At 39.1% G+C, this 23388-nt stretch overlaps 1 protein-coding gene across 7 annotated transcripts in view; it reads left to right on the top strand.

Moving 5' to 3' along the window:
- The window catches only part of CELF2 (CUGBP Elav-like family member 2), a 619768-nt gene that overhangs the window by 582235 nt on the left and 14145 nt on the right, over positions 1–23388 (top strand). For 4 of the 7 annotated variants that reach the window (XM_027838841.1, XM_027838842.1, XM_027838837.1 and 1 more), the window contains 2 exons: positions 8840–8971; positions 21516–21713. In XM_027838841.1, the coding sequence (XP_027694642.1) occupies positions 8840–8971; positions 21516–21713 (330 nt within the window). The remainder of the gene's footprint in view (positions 1–8839; positions 8972–21515; positions 21714–23388) is intronic. The other 3 variants (XM_027838840.1, XM_027838838.1, XM_027838839.1) reach the window with 3 other exon arrangements.

Raw genomic sequence — 23388 nt, 5'->3', positions numbered from 1 at the left:
GGAGAAAGAGTTCCCAGGAAGAAGTAGGGGATGACAGTGTTAAATGCTGCAGGTAGGTCAAGGAGAATGAGGGCAGAGAAAAAGCTGAGAGACTTAGCAATTAGTAGATTATGAGTAACCTTTGTGAAAGCAGTTTCAGTAAAATAATAGTGCCAGAAGTCAGAATACATAGTGTTAAGAAGTTGTTGAAAGTCAAGGAAGTAGAAACAAAGATTTTTTTTTTTCCTAGGACTTTAGCAGTGAAAAAAGAAAATAGGCTTAGGACGAGAGCTTGAGGCGATAAAAACAGGTGTGCCTTCTAAAAATCATCTTCCTGGTACCGACTTGGATTAGGTAGTTTCCCTTTGTGGAAGCAGGCCAAAATAGGAGAAATCCTAGACTGCCAAAAAACAAAGGAAGCAAAAGCCCATTTCTGCTTAAGTCTGGGTAGCTTGATGGTGGCAGCGGATAGACTGCCAGTCTTGGCATCAAGAGGACTTGAGTTCAAATCCAGCCTCAGACACTTACTAGGTGGGCAAGTCACTTAACCCTGGTTGCCTCAGTTTCCTCATCTGTAAAATGAGCCGGAGAAAGATATGGCAAACCACTCCAGTATCTTTGCTGTGAAACCCCAAATGGGGTCATGAAGAGTCATGCATGACTGATAGACTAAATAACACCACCACCACTATGACCACTAAGATCTACTTGCAATTGGCTGCTATCCAGAAAAGTTTTAAAGGTAATTTCCCAAGGTTACTATTATATTCATTTTTAATGACCAAGATCTGATGACATCATCGTCAAATAGTCACTCAAACAACTGAGCCTTTTAATGAGGGGAGCTGCCAGAAGGGAAGAGGGAAAGAATTCTGGCGACATAGCCCTATAATCACTATTTGAGAAAGGTTACTATACGGAGATTTTAGTCATGTCCTTTACCTCTGAAGGCCATAGAAATACAGGAGTCTGATTTTTTTTTTAAATGCCCGCTGTAATTCCTGTACTCTCTAGTTATTCAGGCAGGACTTCCTTACTATCTCAGGGGAGAAAGCGTAGATCCAGAATGATGTCACAATTCTGTCCTCTGAGTAGCTATTTGGGGAACTGAGCAGCTGCTATCAATTGTAGGTTCATAGGTTGGTTAAGACCTGAAAGAAACCTCAAAGGTCATCTAGTCAACCCTCTCAGCTTACAAATGAGGAAACCAAGGCCCAGAGAGGTTAAATGATATCTCCAGCTGTTCAGGGGCCCCATGGTGATGGCACCTGTAGCAACAAGTCTTACCAGGTACACACACATGCCCACATACAAACACAAACTTTGTACAAGAGGGCAAGAAATTTTATTTGCCAAATGAGAAGCCATGAATATAGATTTCATAATCTTTTCGCTTTTCATGGTCAAAATGTCCATAGACTGGTTGCTCCCTTTCAACTTTTTTGTAAAGCAGCTATCACCTTGTTAGAAGTAAGAGGTTGCTCTCTAGTAGAAGCTAGCAAGCAGGAGCAGGCCTCATTTCCCGCCTACTTTAATCTCTTCTAACTGTGGCTTCTTTGTTTTAAAAGCAGAAGTAACCTTCTACTGAGGACCATGCTGTGGGTGATTATAGAGTAGCATTTACATGCCACCCTTCTGAAATGCCCCCTTGGCATTTTCCAAAATGGTTCAGGGAAGAAATATAGGATGCAGAGCCCAGCTAAGGCAGAAAGGGAGATTTTAGGTGGGCAGAATGCAATTACCCCAAACAGAATCTTGCCAGGCTGCCAACACAGAAATTGGAAAATATGTGTGTTGGTGGTATTTAATTTGTGTCTGCCTATTGTGTCTAGGGTCTCTCTATTGTACATCTGTTGAACATTCCATTTTTGAATACTTTATTAAGATTGGCTGTATCGCCTATTTCCATTTCTAAAGAAAAAACTCATTTGTGAAAATTAGGAAAGATTTCTAGAGGGATCTGGAAGGTAAGAGATTCCAGGAGCAGTGCAAGGGAGCAACCGTAGTAAGAATACCTGTGCTCATCCCAACCAAAACTCAAGGCTCAGTGGCCACTTCTAAAGGCATTGACAAAGAGCTTTGGAAATACTGTACTTTCTCATTTTAATGAGTCAGCATGGGGTAATGGAGGGAGAATTGGCCTTTGACACATACTGACTGTGTAACCTTGAGTGAGTCTTTACCTCTCAGTGTTCTAGGCAACTCTCTAAGCCTGTAAGTTGCAGAGAAGGTATGGATCTAATAAAAAATAATAAATAATAATAATAGCTGCATTTGCTATTATTACATAAAATAGCTATACATAAAATAGCTAATAATTTATATAGTATAGTATACATGATGTAAAATATTAAAATATAATAATAAAAATAAAAAATAGTTAACATTTCATATAGTATCTACTGTGTGCTAGGCACTATGCTAAATGCTTTATAGTTATTTCATTTGATCATCATAACAACCCAACCTAGGCCGTAGGTCCTATTATTATCCCCATTTTATAGATGAGGAAACTAAGGTGAACAGAGTTAAGTGACTTGCCCGGGATCACATAGCTAATAAGTATCTGAGGCCAGATTTAAATTCTGTTCTTCCTGATTCTAGGCCCAGAGCTCTGTCCATTGCACCCCTATCAGCTGCTCTGTTAAGAGAGAGTTTCCTCACCTGGGAGTTCCCTGTACTAGTGAAATCATAAATACAGGCCCTGTCCCTATACTTCCATCTATCATGGATCTATAATTTCACTCTAACTATCCAGATTCACAGGACCTGCCAGAGCTTGTGTTCCATTGCGTGATCTTCAAGAACCCAGGGTCCCCTCTTGGATTTTCCATTTCTCTGTGTTATAGCCCTCTATATGGCCAGAATGCTAGTCCTGTATTCAGGAATGCTTGGATTCAAGTCATGCCTTTGATACCGGAGCTGCCTAACCACAGGCAAGTGGCACTTGGTCCTTCAGTGCCCCAGGCTCTGATAGTCTCCAAGACTATCAGTCACACCCAAATTGCTGGTCCTGAAGCCATGGAGAGTGTTTCCATGTTTGTAGATGATGGATGAAATGATTTCACAGTCATGCAATGAAATAATGAAATCCTAGGGCTGAATCAAATAAATATAACAAAAAGAGTACTGACTTCAGATTCAGAGGCTCTGGGTTCAGATCCCACCTACAGACCTGCATATAGCCATACAATACAAGACTGTCCACTAAAGAGCAGCATATAGCTTTGATGCATCAGCTCTATCACAACCAGTACTGTAGGTCTGAAGAGGCCAAATCTTCCTTGAGGTATGTGGCTGGCTAACCCTGGTAGAGTGCTCAGGGGTTCTTAACCTAGGGTCCATGAAATTGTTCTGTTGTTTTTTTTTTTAATTTTAAAACCCAGTTTTACTAAAAACTCAAGCTAATTTAAAAAAAATAATACAACTCCGTGCACAGATATCAATATAATTGATTCCTTTTGTAATCCTGCATATTTCAATTTTTGCGTTTAAAAACAATGCTCTGAGGAGTCCATAGGCTTTCCCAGACTGCCAAAGGGGTCCATGACCCCCAAAAAGGTTCAGAACCTCTGGCCTAGAACCTCCCCCCTGCTCTTACTTGGATGGAGATAAGACCAGTGGAAAGGAAGCTGACAAGCTTTAGAAATTTCTCTTGCTAATGCCTGTCTGTCACCTTTGTGGGCTGCCTATGAGGTGGGGATGCTTTGCTATCTGACTACCACCTAGTATCCTTTTAATACTATTTGAATGAGGAGGAAGGGTATGATCTACCATTGCTTAGCAATTATTCCATTATTAACAATGGAAAGAATTTTAGATAAAGATAAAGAAGGAAAGGCCTTTCTCTTAATTGCCATTTATAATTGACTTCTGTTTTTAATAAGGAGTCAAAAATAAGGGATTCTTTTCTTTATTTATGCCTGAGGTCCACCTGGGGTTTTATATAAGCTCCAGGGACATCATAGGATCATAGAAGAAGAGCTGGAAAGGAACTAAAAGACCACTGAGTCCAATCTCCTCATTTTACAGATGAGGAAACTGAGGCACAGAGTGGTTAAATGATTTATCTAAGGTCATACAGCTAGAAAGTATCTGAGGTAGAATTTGAAACCAAGTCTCCATCTTGGAAGTTCAGTGCCTTGTCCAGTATGCTATAGGTACTTCTGTCATGCACTTACTTTTACCAGTCATGGGCCCAACTGGGAGATTTTTTCCCATCTTTTCTCATTCACACCAGCCCGTCTCACTCCCACTGTTCTCCTGGGGTTGGACATAGAATGACCTGCTTACAAAGTGAGATAAGAAAAATTTCAGTGCAGACTGAAAAAGTAATGAATTCTGCGAGAAGGAACTGGATGCTACAGAAATGCAAGTCATGGAGGCTAAGTCATTAAGCCCATTTTGTGTGTTTCTGTGTCTCCAGCAATTACAGAAAATGCAGGCAGAATGGCAACATGATGAGAGAGATTTCTAGCCATGTTAGAGGTCAGTCCTCGGGCTTTCCAGGAACAAGGTGACATTACCAGCTATTAGGCAGGCTATTCTTCAGCTGAGCACTTTTTACTTGTTTTTTTTTTTTTTTTTTTTTTTGCTGGTGCCAGGAGGGGACCAAGAAGAAGCCAGTTCATGACATCTGTCAGTATTTGGTCAGGTTTCATCCCGGGGACAATCAGAAGCAATCAATAGGAAATCTCCACTCACTAGCAACAAGTCACATTTCTCCTATCATTAGTGTAAATGGCAGCAGAGCCGGGGGAACTTTCTCTGACACAAGTGAGTTATTCTAGAGTCCCAGATGAGTGTTAAAATAACCTGACCCCACTGTGAAGGCCCTGGAATTGCTTCAGAGCTAGCCTAATATGGGTAGGCACATGCCTCTAGGCCAGACCATAGGTAACGTGTGAGGAAGCCACACATCCAAATGATCCAAGAGGTTCAAAATGTAAAGGATGAACCAACTGAAGGCTAAATGAGGTTTCTAGCCATCCCAAAGAAGAAAAATTGGGACACACAGAAATAGATATTGCTGGATGCTCTGAATTCTACCTTGAGAGTGCTGAGCAGAGTCTGATGCTATTTAAGAACCTTTCATCACCTTCTTTCTTCCTCCTTTCCCTCCAAACACCATTTCTAGAAGACCATGATTCCAGTCAAATAGTCATCAAAGATGGTAAGTACAAGGAGAAGGAGGGAGCAGGTAGTCGACGATAAAAGTGCTGCCCAAGGGTCACGACACCCTTGAGTGCAGGCTGAACCAGATTAAAATGTAATTGGGAAATATTTCACAAAATAAATATAAATACAATAAAACATAGATAACATTACATTTTAAGCCAAGCAGAAATCCTTATGTAGGGATTAGTGGCCCCTGTTTCTATTTGAGTTTGACAGCATGGGTCTACAGTAACTGAGTGTACCACAGAGATCCACTGATTATAATGCTTAGGTATAATTCAGGCCTTTCAAATAGTCACTCACCCAGGAAATGTGATAGGCAGGCAGAGCTAGTGAACATTTATTGTTTACCATGTGCCAGGAACCTTGCTAAAATAAGAGGATTACTCTTTTAATTACTCTACTAACATGGAGGAGGCAAGCTGATTTTTCTTTTCTTTTTTAATGGCCATCTTCTTTTAGATTTGGGTACAGGCATCCTCTCCATAAAGTTACCCTGATGGATGACATTGTTGATATATGATAAAGCATTGTTTAAAGTTATAAAATCATGCTTTAACATCATTTGGCCACTAACCTGTAGGTGTGACATTGTTCCTATGAAACTACCTCCCCTCCCCCACCCCCTGATGTCCTTTTACCCAATGTCACATTTTCACGATACCACTTAATAAAGTTGGGAGTATGCCTGTAATCATCTCTAGGGTTGCTCCTGTGGAAATCCATCAGATAAGCATTAGAGGATTTGTTAAATCTTTGAGGTATTGTTAATTAAGTTCCTTGCTGTTCAACCTTTCTATTATATTCTTTGTAAAATCAGGAATCATCTTTTCCAGGTAGAATTTCCATTAATTCTGGACCCCCTTAGTCAAACCTGCTCTCCTTCAGCACTCCAGAGAGGGTCACAGAAAGCTCTGCTGCTAATATAGACTCAGTTATGTGAAGAGTGGGTTATCCAGACTGCCTGGGCCAGAGACTATTTTGGGTCATTGAAAGTTTTGCTAATAAGAAATAAGCAACTTATACAGGATACATCACCAGAGGTAAAGGACAGACAGTGAATGAATATTAAAGACACTTTATATTAAAACATGAGCTTAAAATACCCACAACACAGTCTCAAAAGAAATCATTTACTTCTCCAGATAGCCATAGCAATCTCCTTTCCTATTAGAACACTAACAACTTGGAGGTATCAGGAAAGCCTTTAAACAAAGGAGGTGTCACATAGGCTTAGCCTTGAAGGAGAAGGATTCTAAGAGGCAAAGGTGAGAAGAAAGTATATTGCAGTCACAGGGGCTCTCTTGTGCAAATGCATAGCAGTATTAGATAGAATGTGAAGTTTGACAAATAGCTGGTCACCCAGTTTGACTGTGATACAGGGTATATGAAGGGAAGTTGTATGAAATAAGGCTGGAAAGGTAGGTAGAAGGAAGTTGTGGAAGGCTATATTCCAGGCTGGGGAGTCAGTATTTTATCCAAGAAACAATGGAGAACTCCTGGAAGGTTTGGAACAGAAGGGTGTGATGGGAGCCAAAGGGACCTTAGAGGCCATTGTCAGTCTCCTTCATTTTACAGACCAACCCCTTCATTTTGAAGTTGGGGACACAGAGGCACAGAGAGGTTAAGACACTTGTCCATGGTCACACCTAATGCATGTCTGTGGAAGGATTTGAATTCAGATCTTCCTGTCACCTGGTTCATCACTCATGTGGACTTCCTTCAGCAGCCCAGGAACATGAGTGGGGATGTCAGATGGTGGGGTGATCCCAGATTAAGGATTGTCAGAGAACTCTCTCAAATTTAAGTGAGGCCTCCAGTGAAGGATACATAGTTCAGGGAGAAAGTATTCAAGACCACTCTCCATTCTCATTATGTACAAAGGTTCTATCTTGCACCCATAAGGTGGTGCAATGAATAGAGCACTGAGCTTGGAATCAGGAAGATTCAACATTTTCTAGATATGTGGCCCTGGGCAAGTCACTTAACCCTGTCCACCTCTGTTTTATCATCTGTAAAATGAGCTGACGAAGGAAATGGCAAACCACTCCAGTATCTCTGCCAAGAAAACCCCAAATGGGGTCATGAAGAGTCGGACATGACTGAAATGACTAAATGACATGAACAACATTTTGCAACAGCTGCACTGATATAATGTCAGGAATAAAGGGGTAGTTGTAGAAGAATGTAATCAATTGCCTTTTAATTCCTTCCAAATTCCAAATTCCAATTTCCAAAAAAACTTGGATAGTAAGGATGCTTAATTGATCAAGCTATTCAACAAGCACTCATTAAGCACCTACTGTTTACAGGGCATTGTGCTGAAGATACATCGGTCCCACTCTTGAGGAGCTAGGAAGGAATTTCATGTGGGGGGATAATGTACGTGAGTGACTTGTATAAGAGTGGGTGCAAAGAAGAAGTCTAGAATATGTACTATATGAAAGCTCCATGGGAGAGGTGATAATTAAGTTGGGCTTCAGAGGGACTTCAAAGATGGAGATGCCAGAAAACAGGGTGAAAGAAGAGAATCTATTCCAGGAAGGATAGAATAATATGAACAAAGCCAAGAAGATGAGTAAGGCAAGGCAGGGAAAGGAAAATATTCCACTTTGACTGGAGAATAAAATAGGTGAAGCAAAGGAATGGGATATGATGCTGGAAAGGTATAATAGAGCCAGATTGTGAAAGGTTTTGAATGGCAAGTGTATATTTTATATATCAGGCAATGGGAAGTCCCTGAAGGTTTTTGAGTGGAGGAGTGATGGGATCTGAGCAGCACATTAGGAATACCACTCAGGCAGTGTTACAAAGGATGAGTTGGAGAAGAGTTAGGCTAAAGTCAGGGAGACCAATTTTGAAACTGTTCCAATAATTTAGGCTAGAAGAGATGACATCCTAAGGAGGAGATTATTATAAGAGATCATGTCGAAATAGAGTCAGTGGGATTGAATGCAGTAGTAAGGGGAAGGATACTAATTAGGCAGCGATAAAGAGAATAAGGTTATAAGTCTAGGTGACTGGGATGGTAATGGTACCACCAATAGTATCAGAGAAGTTAGGGAAAGGGACATATTTTTGAGGAAAGTGGATGAGTACAGTTTGGGACATGTTGACTTATGAGGTGCCAGTGGGCAGGCAGTTGGAAATAGAGAACTGGAGCCCTCAGAACAGCTTAGGAATAAGAGAAAATTCTCCTCCCCACCTGCTGATTGATGCATGATTCATCCCTCCCCATGTTCAGTGTTAACGTGCTTTTCTTACTGACCAGCAATGATCCTTTTCATTGGTATTTATAGCCATGGTATAGCAGATAGAGAGCTGGCCTTGGAGCTAGGAAGACTTTTGATACATACAGGCTTAGGTGACCCTTCTATATCAGTGAAATCATAGGCCCAGTCTTTATCCCCTCACAACACTGTTGTATTAAAGTATTCTTATCATCAAGGCTAAATACCTAAATTGCCATACTTAGGCCTGTAGATATTTTCTGCTTGTGAAATGTAAAACCGATCTTTATGTGCTTGTATATTGCGATTTAAAGACTCATCAACATGATCTGCTGTAATGATGACTGATGGTTTTTCCTTTCTGGTTAATTATCATTAATCTTGTACCTTCTCCCCCACCCTCCCATCCCATTTCCTTCTCTTTGTCTCTTTTTTTCTTTTTTCCCTTCCAGTGGCTGCTTCAACTCCCAATTCCACTGCTGGTGCAGCCATGAATTCCTTGACCTCTCTGGGAACTCTGCAAGGACTGGCTGGAGCCACCGTTGGACTGAATAATATTAATGCACTAGCAGGTACCATAAACAGTGAGTATTTACTGCTCTGGTGGACAGCCTTCCCCAATATTGACCATGGGAAAATAATTAGTCATAAATGACCTACAAAAGGGTGAACTGTAACTGGGGATGGAAGAACACATGCTTCAAATGGTAGAAAAACTGAAACTCTTAATTTTTGTGGGGTTTTTGTTGGGTGTTTTGTTTTGTTTTGTTTTGAAGGGAGAGTGGGGTAGTAGAAAGAACTGAGTTAGGAAAGTTGAGTTCGGATTCTTCCACTCACCAGACATTATGTAACCTGGGGCAAGTCACTTCACCTCTTAAGTCCTCAATTTCTTTATCTGTAAAATGAAAGTCTTGAAAATTAGGTGTCCTTTAAGCTCCCTACTGACCGTATAATTCTGTGTTTCTGTGATAATTGTGCAAGAAAAAAGAAAGATCTTTAGAAAGGGAAATGACTCTCCTTGCAGAGTACCTGCCGCAAGAAATATATCTAGTCATATGGATTAAGCAAATTCTTCTGCCAGTCAATCAGTAGCATTCATTCTCCACAGGTGCACCATATTACTCTGGCTATTTATAGTATATAGTCAGAAGTAATCAGATCTGGCCTTCAAAAATACCCTTCTGGCTGGTCCTAAGGCAATCGTCCTTAGGGTCCACCAGAAAGCCTCAGGGATTTTCACCCTGAGCAGACCACCCATCCTATCAAAAAATAGTGTATGGAGAAGTGCCAGTTTTGGGCACCACCAGTCTTAAGGTCAGACTTTAGGCCCATGCTGTGACGCTAGACATCGGCTTTAACTGAACACTGCTCCTCTCCCCCAAGCCTCAAAGAGTACACTTTTGCCCCAGGCTCATTCCCCTCTGGCAGCACAAGGCTGGCAACAAAACAGCAGGTATGTGGGAGCCAACTGAGCATCTGTTTCATTAGTCCAATGGCTAGCCAAAATTTTAAAGCTATAGGCTACAGTAAGCATGCAACTGGACATTTTGAGTCTTGAATGAGGGGGTCCCTTGGACAGTTGACCACATTTGTAACTGTGTTATCCTGAGGGAGCCTTTTTTTTTAAAGGTTAAATCTGATCACAATCCAATGACTTTGTATTTTAGAAATAAGGTAACTGAATTGTAAACTTAAGTTTTTATAAGCGTAAAGGAACCCACAATTTATCCGAATGAAAGGTCCTGACAGGAAAATACGTGGTATAAAAGTAAGAAACAGGGGAATTGCATAGTTTGGGAGGGTTTTTGTTCTTCCAAAAGCATTAGTGGTCATTTGCCATATGGGAAAGCATAGTCACTAGAGCAGAGATCAGCCACCAGTTTCACAAGGGGGACAAAAAATTATCCACTTCTCCCCACAAGGAAAAAAAATTGTATCTTGACCCTTCCAAATAAAGGCTTGATTGGTAGGTGTCGTGTGAGGTGCCAAACGGTCATTTGGAAGCATCTATGTGCCACACGTAAACGTTTTATGACAAAAGCCAGGTGGCACGGGCTTCACGTTTCTCAACCCTCACAGCAGCCAAATCTGAGCAGAAGGGTCTTTGCTTCTGGAACAGAACAGCTCTTCTCTCTGTACTTATGTTGAGAGAGCTCTAACTGCCACTTGTCTCTTCACCTGGGTTTTTCTTTTCCCCATTTTAGGGGCTTTGTTTTTATTTTTGTTGTTGATGGTGTTTTGTTTTGTTTGGGGGTTGGGGGAAGTGGTTGGAATTTTGGATTTGTTTTTCAATATTCACATACATACATTCTAATCCCATTCATGTTGCTTCTACTGCCCCTGGACCCAGTTCCCCCCAAAGAAGGAAAGGGGTTTGATCTCCCAGCAGCCTTTTGGTCCCTAAGCTAACAGGCCAGCAGGAACGGATGTCCTCCTTAGCACCATGTGCTCACTTGCATTGCTGTGCATGATAGCTATCCTCTTGTCTGTGTTGTCCAATTTTCTTGCCAAGTCTTGTTGTTGTTGTTGTTGTGTTGTGTTGTTGTGATTTTTCCACCATCATCATGGGGCGTTTGGGTGGTGCATTACTGAATGTCCAAGGAACAATGGTGAGCTCTTGCATGGGGTGTTGGGTTAACACAGGTTTTGCTTCTGGCAAGGACACAAGCTTTAAAAAGATATTGAAAAACTATATTGCAACTCAAGGCATGTATGGTTCAAAGAAAACAGAAAGAATGGATCTAATTTCAGAATGACCTTACCCTTCTGTTATAAACTAGCTTGTGCCTTTTTGTCATTGAACCAAGCTTTAGATGATATCATGTGTGAAAGCAGAAAATAGGCCTTGGATTTGATGACTATGTGGGGCCATCCTATAATCTTAGCGTTCATCTTGATCAGTTATTTGCTCCTGGCCCCAAGTTCAGTGATAAGAAGGCATATGCTACTATGGTATGGATTCCTCCTTAGCAGAAATTGTCAGTGTTCCCCAAATCACACAGGCATAATTATTTACAGAATTCTCCCCTGAGCAAGGCTAATCAATAAATTATTACCTGAATAGTGTCAGCCTTTAGCAGACAGGTCACAGGCTTCATATTCTTACTGTTCCTGACCCTAGTGCATCCAAGGAACATGACTGCCCTTATTACAGCTCTGATACTATTCAGTTTTTCGGAATATAGTCAGCTCTCTGTGTTATCTGTGAACATAGGTGATAGGGACAGCATAGATCAAAGACATCCACAGATAAAGCAAAAAACTCATTTTAGTTAGTGTTTCATCTTCCTCCTCCCCAATTATTTTTTTTTCCAAATTGGCTAATAGTAGTCATAGGCAGTTAAAAAGACTGATCTGATATTTTTTTCTTTTCTTACCCATTTTCAACTTGTGAATGAAGGTGGCTGAAAAACAATGTGATGTGAAGAGTAGGGGAACTAGGTAATCCATCAGCTGGGCCCTCAGCCGCTGATAAGTTGAAAGTTGGCAGTCTAGATCTTGGGTATTAAGGTGTGAATTAAGTTAGATACAGAAAATCTTTTGCAGATATGTTCACACAGAGGCATTTTATTCACCCTAGGCAAAGTTTGAAAATTGTGTCTCTTGTGTATAACTACCCTTTGGAGTCCTGGAACCTTCTCTGTTGCCTGCGAAACCTGATTTATCAGTTAATCAAGAAGCATTTTTTCAATGCCATTTGTGAGTTATTCTTCTAGGTACTGGAGATACAAAGATCTAATGAATTTATGGCAAATTTAAAAGATAAATGAAATGATTCTTACATGTCATGGAAAGCAGTGTTCTGGCATGAAGAAAGACATGTATTTCTATAAAGTTATAATTAAATAGTGGCTTTCATTGTCCATACGTTAGGGTCCACACCTCGTCCCAACACTCCATGTAAATATTGCACATATCACATATATATATATATATATATATATAAAATTGATTTTCTAAGTGTTGGTGTCTAAACACATACATCTACTTAGGAGAAAAATTCAATTTATTTTCTTTACATAGCACTTTTCTGCTAAACAGCTCAGTGTTTTGTGACTAAAACTTGGCCACAAACATAAGTGCTTTATATTTATAAAGAGAGACAGTGTATATCAGGGATTTTTTTTTTGGACAGGTTTTATAAAAAATAGGGAAGAGATTCAAGCAAGTTTATATTATTGGTTCACGTATTGTACTGCCATGTCACTTTTGTGAAACGACTCTAAATGTACATGTAGAGGCTATAAAAGATGCCACAAGTAATATATTCACATGTCTACTTTTATATGACCATATGTAAATGTCAGATTTTTGTTTGTGGTCTTTAATATTGTCATGGATCTGTGGTCACACTGATGTGAACATTCCCTCTATGGGTGCTCATTCCAGCCCACCCATGCCTTCAGTTCCTGGATGACTCTTACTCATGTTCTTCCACAGATCCTGGATCCACTCAGTGGGCTAGAGGCCTTTGGCCTTCCTCTAGGTCTTTAATATTTGTAGAACCCTTGGGTTCTTTGGTTATCCTGTGCTTTCACCAGATTGGGCCACTCTCACTTTTGATTCTTTGGAGAGGATGAGATTCAAAAACTTGTAATCATATTGCCTCTCTGTGGGAACTTTTTCATTTAAACTTTGTAATGGTCTTTGGAATGGGGCCAGGTTATGGTCCTTAATAGTCCTATACAATTTCCCAAATGCAACCAAGTCAACTTTCTCTATTGAGTTCCAAGCCCAGCTCACTATCCATTTGCAGTGACTATCCAGATAAGTGTAGTAATTTACCAACTGTCCTTCTAATTTCACGTCATTCTGGGCAACAGGCATTTTTTTTTTCCTGCATGGATTGTTAAACTGATTTCTTTAAGCTGTTATGCATCCCATTGAGAGGTCTTTATGATGTTCTGGGGCATGTTGAAAGTATTAAAATAACATCCACAAACAAAATCTGGATTTCCTCACCATCTTTAAGGAAGCCCTCTCCCATTTAGATGCTGTGCAGAATCCAGAGGCATGCATACAGAGTGTTTGCCAAGTGTGCTCCAGCACACCCTATTTTAAAAGTTTTTATTTTGTGTTCCAGTTTTTAAGTTTTTTTTTAGTAAAGTTTAACTTACATTTTTTAAAAAAATTAAGTTTTTTAGTTTGAAAAATAAAAATAATATTATTTATTATTAAACACTCAATAACTATTTTCCTTTGAAAAATTTAAATAAAATTTTCTTGGTGTTCACCCTATCAAATGTGTTATGCCTACAGCAGGACATCCCCCATAACAGCGGGAAACACCTTTGTCAATTATATATCTCCCTGCTTTATGCCTCACTTAACATTACTAATAAAGTTGTTGAAAGGAGTTATCTCTATGGTAGCATTTATCAAGGAATAGTATATGAGCTACAAATATCCGTGAGAGATTCCTTTTTAGAAGAATAGCCTTTAAAGCAGAATCAAATACTTTTTTTCACTGAAAAACAAGGCACAGAGAGCTATCTTTGTACTTTTGTCTGTTGTGTGACAATTAAGATGTTCACCTTTTTTTTTTTTTAATCAAGGAAACCCTTAATACATATATAGGTGATTCTTACAGAGATTTTATAAAAGAACAAAATAGTCTTCTAGTTCTGTAGTTATTGCTGTTATCTTAACCACCTTTTTTGGTAATAGCATAGTTCTTTTTTTTCCCCATTCTTCTCTTTTCTGAGACATCTTATGAAATGATCCCCCAATGCTTCTAAAATTGTGCCCTAACACAGATATCCATGGTATGAACTTTATCTGCTCCCATTACTCTTGGAGACTTCATCCTCTCAACTATCATCTTAATTTTCTCATTAGGGACTCTATCTTGGAGTCCAAATTTGATGGGCCCTTTGTCACTGATGAGGAAAAGAGAATATCATAGAAATGTTGACAAACTCAGTCCATTTTCCATCTATTTGTTTTCTTCCAGTCAAGTTCATCTTTGAATGCTTTGGGAATGACACGGCTCAGTTGGGTCTTAGGCCATATTTTCTTCATGCTTGCTTTCACGTCATCTACTTTGATTGTTTTATGAGGCAATACTATTGCTCATGATCTTCTGCAACTCCTCTCTGTAGCATTTACAAACACTATTCTAAACTGATGCTTTAGCTTGTCATCTCTCTGCCTGACAGAGATAAAATATTCAATGACTAAAGTAGTTTCTGGGCTCTTTTGACCTCCTCATTGTGGCAACTGCTTTACATCAGTTTTAATTTATTTATATACAATATTACACACACAAACACACAACCTGAACAATAGATAGTTGCACCAAATCAGCTGGAACAAACTTGTAGCATAGCAACACAAGCCACAACACAAAGGAAAAACTAAGCCAATTAAGTAGAATATTAATCAATAAAAACCCATTAGCACAGGCCTTATTTTTCTCTCTTTGGTTTGAAGCAGAACTAATGACTCCATGACTCCCATTTTTGCTGCTTGTCTCCATGGTGGCCACAAAGTCATAATCAGGAGTAAATGTATTTTATCACAGATGAACCCTTACACATGGTAAAAAAAAAAATAATAATAAATAACATATATTTGATTCAGCGACTCCACAGCTCCAGCTCTAAGTCATTTGAGAGACTATGAGGAGCAATGTCCAGGGGCTTAAACTCAAGCACTATACTTATAACTACTGTCATTATGGACTATCAGTTCTCTTTACAAAGAAAGGCCTTGAGGTATTTGCATACCTACCTTTTACTTATAGCTGCTAACAAGTACAGAAGCCAAGCTTACTGAGGAAGAAGGAGTCAAAATAGTATGGCTGGATTAACATAGCTAGAGGTTTATTCTAATGAAAATGTTTTAAAGATAGTAAGTACAAATGACTTTAGTATATTATGTAAATAAAAAATTTCATCTATGGATACATTATTTTTCCATGTATAAGGGCACACTGACCTACGAAAATACAGCTCGCTTCTGAATATGCTTTTGTGGCCACTGTGGAAATGGCACCAAAAAATCAGAGTTGTTACTTTTTATCAACTGCATTCAAAGGCCATTTATTTTATATACATACATATGTATGTCTATATATAAGTATACAGCATAGTATGGCATAATAGATAGAAAGCTGGCCTTGGAACCAGAAAGCCTGTATTTTAAGGCCTGTCTTTAACATACTGGCTGTGGGACTATGAACAAGTCACTTTACCAATTAGTACTCAAAATGACTCCCCAAGACTATAATATGCAGAGAAGATGCCAACCTGAATTGACAGAGGGAGTTTCCTCTTCCAAGAGTTTCCTGTCTCAGTGACGTTACTGATCTAATTCCTAATTCAAGTATATGCACATTCATATGCACACATATATACATGTTGTTTTTTGCTGTTCATTCATTTCAGTTGTGTGCAACTCTTTGTGACCCCATGTGGGGTTTTCTTGGCAGAGATACTGGAGTGGTTTGCCATTCCCTTCTGCAGCACATTTTTACAGATGAGGAAACTGAGGCAAACAGGGTTAAGTGACTTGCCCAGGGTCCCACAGCTAGTAAGTGTCTTAGGCCACTCACACTTTGAATTCAGGAAGATGAGTCTTTCTGACTTAGGCGCAGCACTCTATCCACTGCACAGCCTAGTTGTCCATACACATACACATACACATAAACAGTACATATATAGGATATGTGTGTGTGTGTATATATATATATATATATATATATTTGTGAGTATATGTACATATACATACATATATACTGATAATTTAGTAATCAGCTTTAATAAGATGATTATATAATAGAACAGCAGCTAATCATTCAGTACTCTGTAGTCTGACTTTCTCCCATATCTGATAGTCTAATTTTCCCATGGACATATTCAAGAAGATGTGCCAAATGGGTGCATTGGTACTTTATGAACAATGAAATGCTCTAAACATGGAAATTATAGTATTTTCCCCTTTAGCTAAGTCTGTATCTGAATCAGAAGATAAGATAACCTAAGTAGTAATTACTGATCTGCCTTCAGGAGAAAACATTATTATTTCGGGTCTCTATAGTCTTATTGATCACTTAGAAACAAGTCATCCCTAAGAAAAATTTCAAAGTAAGTAATGTTTGTCTTTCACACCTTCTGATCTTCCTTTCTATTGCCATTCTTCCCTGAATCCTGGGAACTCAGTGTCCTCCTGCTCCTTCTGGCGGCCTAAAGGTAATACCTTGCTTATGCCTGCTTTCTTAGGCAATGCATCCTTTCCCCCTCAACCCCACTAAAACTCCCTCAGGACAACTGAACTTAGCCACTTTTTAGGTGGAAAACATCTACTGACTCTAATTTTTACTAAGGTAAAAATGATTGGTACTCACTTAATTTATTAACCCTGACAATTCTTAAGGATTTTCTTAACCCAATGGAATTGTTCTAAATTGATGGAATTAGTAAAAGAATTTCATATCAACAGTTAGATTTGAGGGAATTCTTGATACCTCTCCAGATTGTAACAGGTAGGACATCACCTACTTCACCTGTAGATACATGTGAACACAAGACCTATCTAATCACAAATACTGCCTAAGTTATTTCTCCCTTTGTAAAGTTAGGTTCCTTATTTTTCCTTTGGCTTGCTGTCTTCTTCCTATCCCCCACCTACCAGGCATGGATCTTTTACCTATCCCTCTGCCAGGATCAAATTTCCATTTTTCCTACGTTTACTAAAGAGTGAGAATAAGCTTCTCTCTTCTACCTCTCCCCCACAATTCTTCACAAAATGTAACGGAGTCCAGGTGAGAGAGCACTGTCTCAAAGCTGATTTAAAGCCAGAGGCACAGTATAAAGAAGAGAATGACCAGGAAGGAGTATGGTTAACCTGTCAGGGTTCAGGAACGATGCCTTTTTTTTTTCTGACTTTGTGTCTACTTAATACCCTTGCTTTGAGTACTTGTTAGCCTGATATCATCTTGGGAGACATAGTCTCAAATGTGGTGCCAATGGGAATGGCCATATTCATCAACACCTAGTTAAAGTCTGAACAAAGGCTTCATTCCTCTACCTAGTTAGGTGGAGTAGATCACTCCTGGTTGTACCTTCCTCACCAGGACTGTAACTCCCTCTTTGAAGGAGCTTTGAGGCAATATTCTCATGGTTGAACTCTGCTACACTTTGGGGGTGGGGGGGCAAGTGGGAAGAAGATGAAGATGGAGGAGAAAATGGTTATTTCCACTCTTTAGTAATTATAGGACCACTGCAAATAAATTTGATCCTAGGTATGTAAAAGATCTGATTGCTGAGTCTATCAGTGATACATGAAATAGGAAAGGAATCTCAGAATTAGAGAAGGAAGGTAAAAATGGAGCCTATAAACCATGACTTCAATTTCTGGAAAAATTCTAGAATATGTTATTAAAGGAAATAGTAATCTCAAAGAGTCAACATGGCTTCTTCATGAAGAATAAATCATGACAAACTAAGCTCATTTTTTTTTCTTTTGACAGGTTATTAAACTAGTAGAACATGCAAATACTATTTATCTATATTTTACCAAAAGATTTAACAAAGTCTTCGTGCTCTCCTTGTGGAGAAGAGAGGTGTAAGCTAGTTCATCACTGTATTTGAAACTGATGTTAAATGACTGAAATCAAAGAGTAGTAATGACTTGATGTCAATTTTAAAGCAAGTCTCTAATGAAGCTCCCACAGGGATCTGCAATTGGCCCTGTGCTGTTTAACATTTTAATCAATAATTTGGAGAAAAGCATAGATGACATGCTTATTTAATTTGCAAATGGCACAAAGATAGGAGAGATGTTGGATGTTAGGATCCAAAAAGTTCTTGACAGGAAACCACGTTAGGCCAAATCTAATAGGATGAAATGTAATAAAGATAATTGTAAAGTTATTCACTTAGGCTCAAGAAATCAATTTCATTACTATGAGATAGGGGAGGAATGACTAGACAGAAGTTTATCTGAAAAAAAATCTGGGAGTTTAATGGACTGCAAGCTCAGTATGGGGTCAACACTATAACATGGCAGCCAAAAGATTAATGAGATTAATAATTAATAAGCTGCATAAAGAAAGGCATAGTTTTCAGGACTAAGGGGATGCATCATACTCCAGCATGGTCAAACCCCGTCTTAAGTTTTAGAAAAGATGATTAACCTGGAGTACAAAAGAATAAGGGCAGAGAAGAGGGGTAGAACATGAAGGGTGATTAGATAGAAGTTTCAGTTGACCCCAGAGGGCAGAAGTAGAATTAATGGCTGGAAGTTATAAAGAAGCAAATTTAGGTTTGCCATGAGGAAAAATTTCCTTACAAAGAAAGCTGTCCAAACATAAAATGGATTAGCTTAGGAGACAGTAGGTTGTTCTACATTAGAGGTCTTCAGGCAAACACTAGTTGACCAACTACCCAACATATCGTAGAAAGGATTCTTGTTCAGGTAGTAGTCTAACTACATGGTTTTTGTGATTTAACAACCTGACTTTCTAGAATTTTTTTCCAATCCTAAATCTGTGATTCTATTTTGGATCAGAATTTAAGGGGCTAGGATTGTAGGATAGCCAACAATTGGTTCGATGCAACTAATAACCCCGCTAATTCAGAATTCATGGTTCTTTAGAAAGGGACTCAGCTGACGTTTACTTCTGCTTAGCAAGTTTAAGGAGGCAAATAAGATTACATGGAAGAATGGTTAACCCAATCAAAAGAACAAATTCCTTCCAAGCACCCTAGCAATAACTATTTGCATAGCAACAATTAGTATTCTAATTACAAATGATTCCTCTCTTTATTAAAGCTTATTTGGCAGGACCTCTGTTTGCCAATATTTTGTTATAACCTAGTTCCATCATTATTAGATCTACTTGAAGGAAATAAAATTTAATTTCTTGTAAAATATCCTCTCACTCAGATGTGTCACTAATTCAGAGAGGCCTTCTTAGTCTGGATTGAAGTTTGACTTGCCAGCTAAGCACTTACACAGCAGCCCCTTGTCCTCAAACCTACCCAGAAGAAGTATTTGATCTCAGATATTGTGAAATTCTCCTGGCTCTTATCCATGGATCTATGCTTATCTTGTGCATTGTCCTATTCCCTAAAGACGTTCAGTTGGCCAGATAGCAGCAGTATGTAATTAACAAAATGAGAAACCCCTGGATCTTCTACTTCCTGTGGATGGCCACCATGGGACATGAGAGAATAGGTACAGGCAATATTTGACTCTAGGGCAGCAGTGGAAAACCTGTGGCCTTGAGGCCGTATGTGGATCCAAGTTGGATTCAGTCAAAGGGACACACTTCAGGACCTAGAGGGCCACATGTGGCCTCAAGTCTACAGGTTCCCCACCCCTGTTCTAGGGTATAACTATCAAACATCTTTATTCCAAGTTGCCCACTGACCTCATTATGTTCACTTCCTTTTTGTCCCCGACAACTTTAGACACTTTAGACAACTATAATAAGTCTGGCTGAGAAACTTGGCCCCTTCCACATTTTGTTTATCATACTCTGTGTGCTCTTTCCAACAACTGATATCTTTCTATCTTGAAGAGAACTGCAGGCAGTGATGATATTCTCACTTCCATTTCCTGAACCATTTTAAAGTTAGCGTTGCTATAAAATATTCATTGTTTTGACTTAGTACTAAGTGAAGGTGAAGAGTACTAGATTTGAAGCCAGAAGACTTCGATTCCAATTAATTAGGCTTAGAGTCAAGGTAGCTAAGGATTCAGTGGTTAGAGCACTGGGTCTGGAGACAAGAATACCTGAGTTCAAATCCAGCTTCAGATTTTTACTACCTTTGCGACCCTCAGTAAGTCACATAACCTCAGTTTCCTCAACTGTAAAATGGGGGTTATAGCAGTACTTACCTCATAGGGATTGTTGTGAGGATCAAATGTGTATTTAAAAAGCACTTAGCACAGTACTTGGCACATAGTAGGTACTATGTAAATGTTAATTCCACCCACTGTGCCCCACTTTAGGAAATGTTACTCACCAGAGTGACTTGGAACAAGTCACTTAATACTTCTGGTTCTTAGTGTTTTTATCTATAAAATAAGGGGTTGGCCTAGGTGATTTCTGAGATCCCTTACAGCTCTAAATTCACAATCCTATGCTACAGCAACCCCACCAAGGCAAGAATGCAGCAGGAATGAAAGGGAAAGCCAAAAAGAACATACCAGCCAATACCCATTCCATCCCAATCAACAGCCAAGATTCAGAGTATCACCTGAGCTAATTTGGTTTATACTCTTTGAAAGACACAGCATCTGGTTCTGTCCTTGGCAATAACCCCCCAGTTAAAAGAAAGGTCCCAGTGACTACTTTGTGTGTGTTTACATATCACTTAGCACTTAGTAGGTGCTTAATAAATGTTTATCAGATTGTGTATGTGTGTGAATCATCTAGAGTTGAAAATTTCATTCTCAATATTCAGATCATGTCTCTTGAGTAACTTTAACAAATCCAGTAGTAGAACCTTCCTCATTTCTCCCTAAGCCTCAACACAAAGCAGCTGGGAAATCTCCAGGGTGCCAATCCTGAGCTCCTACACTGCAGATGTTAGGGGGAAGGGGGAATGCAACCAGTTAATGGAAACACTGGTTCATTGGCTTGCAAAATATAAAACTAGTGACCATGCCAGGCCATGTCAGTAGCTTTGGACAGTTTAGGGGGAGAAAAGTTTTCTCCTTTTCCAATCCCCTGAGCCGTGCAGTAGTGCCTTAATCAAGGGGCTGAGCCAGTGGATTCTACCATATAAAATTTAGAGACTTCAGAAGTGTATAGCAGTACATGGGTGGCAAAACTATACAAAGCAATAGGGCCTCAAAAGCTTAATTGTACTTGCCAGGAGCAGGTTGCATGTGATTAAGAATTTGGTTGTTCAACTGTAGTGCCTAAGTGGATTTTGATCACTGTTGTGGGTTTTGGGGGGAAGGGGGGATGGGACGCTTTAGTATGATTCATCATTATGTCATTGGGTTGTTTGTGTTTGTGTTTATATTTTAGTTTTTCAGTTTGGTTTTGTTGGAGTGCGAGCATGCATGCTTTTGCTGTTGTAATTGTGTCAAATAATTCTCTAACTTCCTTTGGAAAGCACTAATGAACAAGTGCAATTTCTCTTCTCTATTGTTGGGTTTTTTGTAAAGTTGCTCAAATGCTCTCAGGTATGGCGGCTCTGAATGGAGGACTTGGCGCCACGGGCTTGACGAATGGTACGGCTGGCACGATGGATGCCCTCACCCAGGCCTACTCAGGAATCCAGCAGTACGCTGCCGCCGCACTGCCCACGCTCTACAGCCAGAGCTTGTTACAACAGCAGAGTGCCGCAGGCAGCCAGAAAGAAGGTAGGCGCTTCCCCACCAGCCTCCGAGACCACCAATGAGCAGTATCTTATTAAAGTTGGTGACAGTCTCATTTTTAAAGAATTAGAAAAAAAAATACAACTAAATTGAGCCAATGTTTAAAGCAAACAAACAAAAAAATCAGTTCTGTTTCATTTTTACTTTTCACGGATACATTCTGAAGAAAACTGATTGGCCTAACCATTTATTTTAACCTTTTCTTCTTTCCTGTTCAGTGTTATATTTCTTTTATCCTTTGATTTAATTTTGTCATCTATCCTTCAAGATGGATTTGCCGCCCATTGTGTGTTAATGTGTAATTAATCATTAGCTGCTGTTCTCAAAAAAGATGCCAGGAATAAGCAAAAAACAGCCTGGGCCACTTCTTCTTTCCCCAAATATCTAATTTCTTGTTGTTGGTGGGGTGAATCCATAAAACATTGTTCGGGGGCTGCACTCTCACTTTCCCCAACTCTGTGATCTCCATGTAACTCTTGTGATCCTCTAGCTGCTTGTTATTAGACATTAGTTTTCAGGTTAATGACAAGATTTGCTGTTAGGATGGAGTGGTTCTTTGTTTAATTGTGGGTCTTCTGGGGAAGCAAATAAGTGATTGATTGCCTTGCTTTCTCTGCCAATAAAGCAAAATAAACCTCAGGAAGTTAATGCTAAGAATAAATTAATACTAATTATGAAATGTTTAGTGAACTAGTCCAAACAAGGATAGCTTGTCTCTTTTTACTTCTTTTGGGTTTCTTTTGTCTTCACTTAATCTGCTGGGAGACAGAAGGGAAAGCTTTGTAAGCTTTCCCAAAAGTATCATAACTTCATTCTGCCTTTGCCTGCTTAGAATACAAGGGAGAAGGTAGAACATTAAAGTGCTGAAGTATCATTTTTAGCTTTAAAAAAAAAAACTCCCTTTTTTTCTATTCCCCCACATGCTTTAAATTAAAATTTGATTAAATCTACATGTTTTGGCTTTAAAGGTGTTCTTGTAGGAAGTGCAACAGGGTTACATCCCCATAAATTTGTAAATTTTAAAGGGACACTGACAGCTTTAAAAGATACCTGTGTTTAAAAAAAAAACTTTGTGATGTGTGTCATCAGTAATATTGTATATTATTAAAAGCAAAAGAAGTTTGAAAATCTCATCTACTTTTCATCATTTCTGCTGTTTATTTACTTTTAGCCTCGACTGCTGTTACGGGTTTTTTCCAATGCGCCAGTATTGAGACAAATCCAAAGCCCCAAGTTTCATATAGGCACATAAGGAGGCCCACTCTTCATGATTTAACACTGCATGTCCTACCAAAGGGAAGAATGGATCTATATTTATAGGAGTGCCAAACCATCATAATGGTGGGAACCATAAGCTATAAAGTTTTATGGAAATGTGGCATTATTATTATTATTATTGTTGTTGCTATTAATGCACAGATAGACATCCTGTCAGATACGTATTCAATCAACTAGAAATAATAGACTCATTTTGCCCCATTATTATGGATAATATGTTCCATTCTCCATTTATAGATGAGATAAAGAAACTATACTGTGTATCATTGAGAAGGCTATAAATCATAAATATTACATATATCCACAAGGCAATCGGGAAAACTTTAAAAGAACGTACTATTCAGTTGAGTTAAGTTTAAATGCTAACTCCCTGGGCCAAAAT

Source organism: Vombatus ursinus, unplaced genomic scaffold (assembly GCF_900497805.2).
Source record: "Vombatus ursinus unplaced genomic scaffold, bare-nosed wombat genome assembly UNPS02014830.1, whole genome shotgun sequence".
In the NCBI taxonomy this organism is placed as follows: domain Eukaryota; kingdom Metazoa; phylum Chordata; class Mammalia; order Diprotodontia; family Vombatidae; genus Vombatus; species Vombatus ursinus.
The sequence above is the reverse complement of the archived record's forward strand: the minus strand, read 5'-3'. Positions and strand labels throughout refer to the sequence as shown.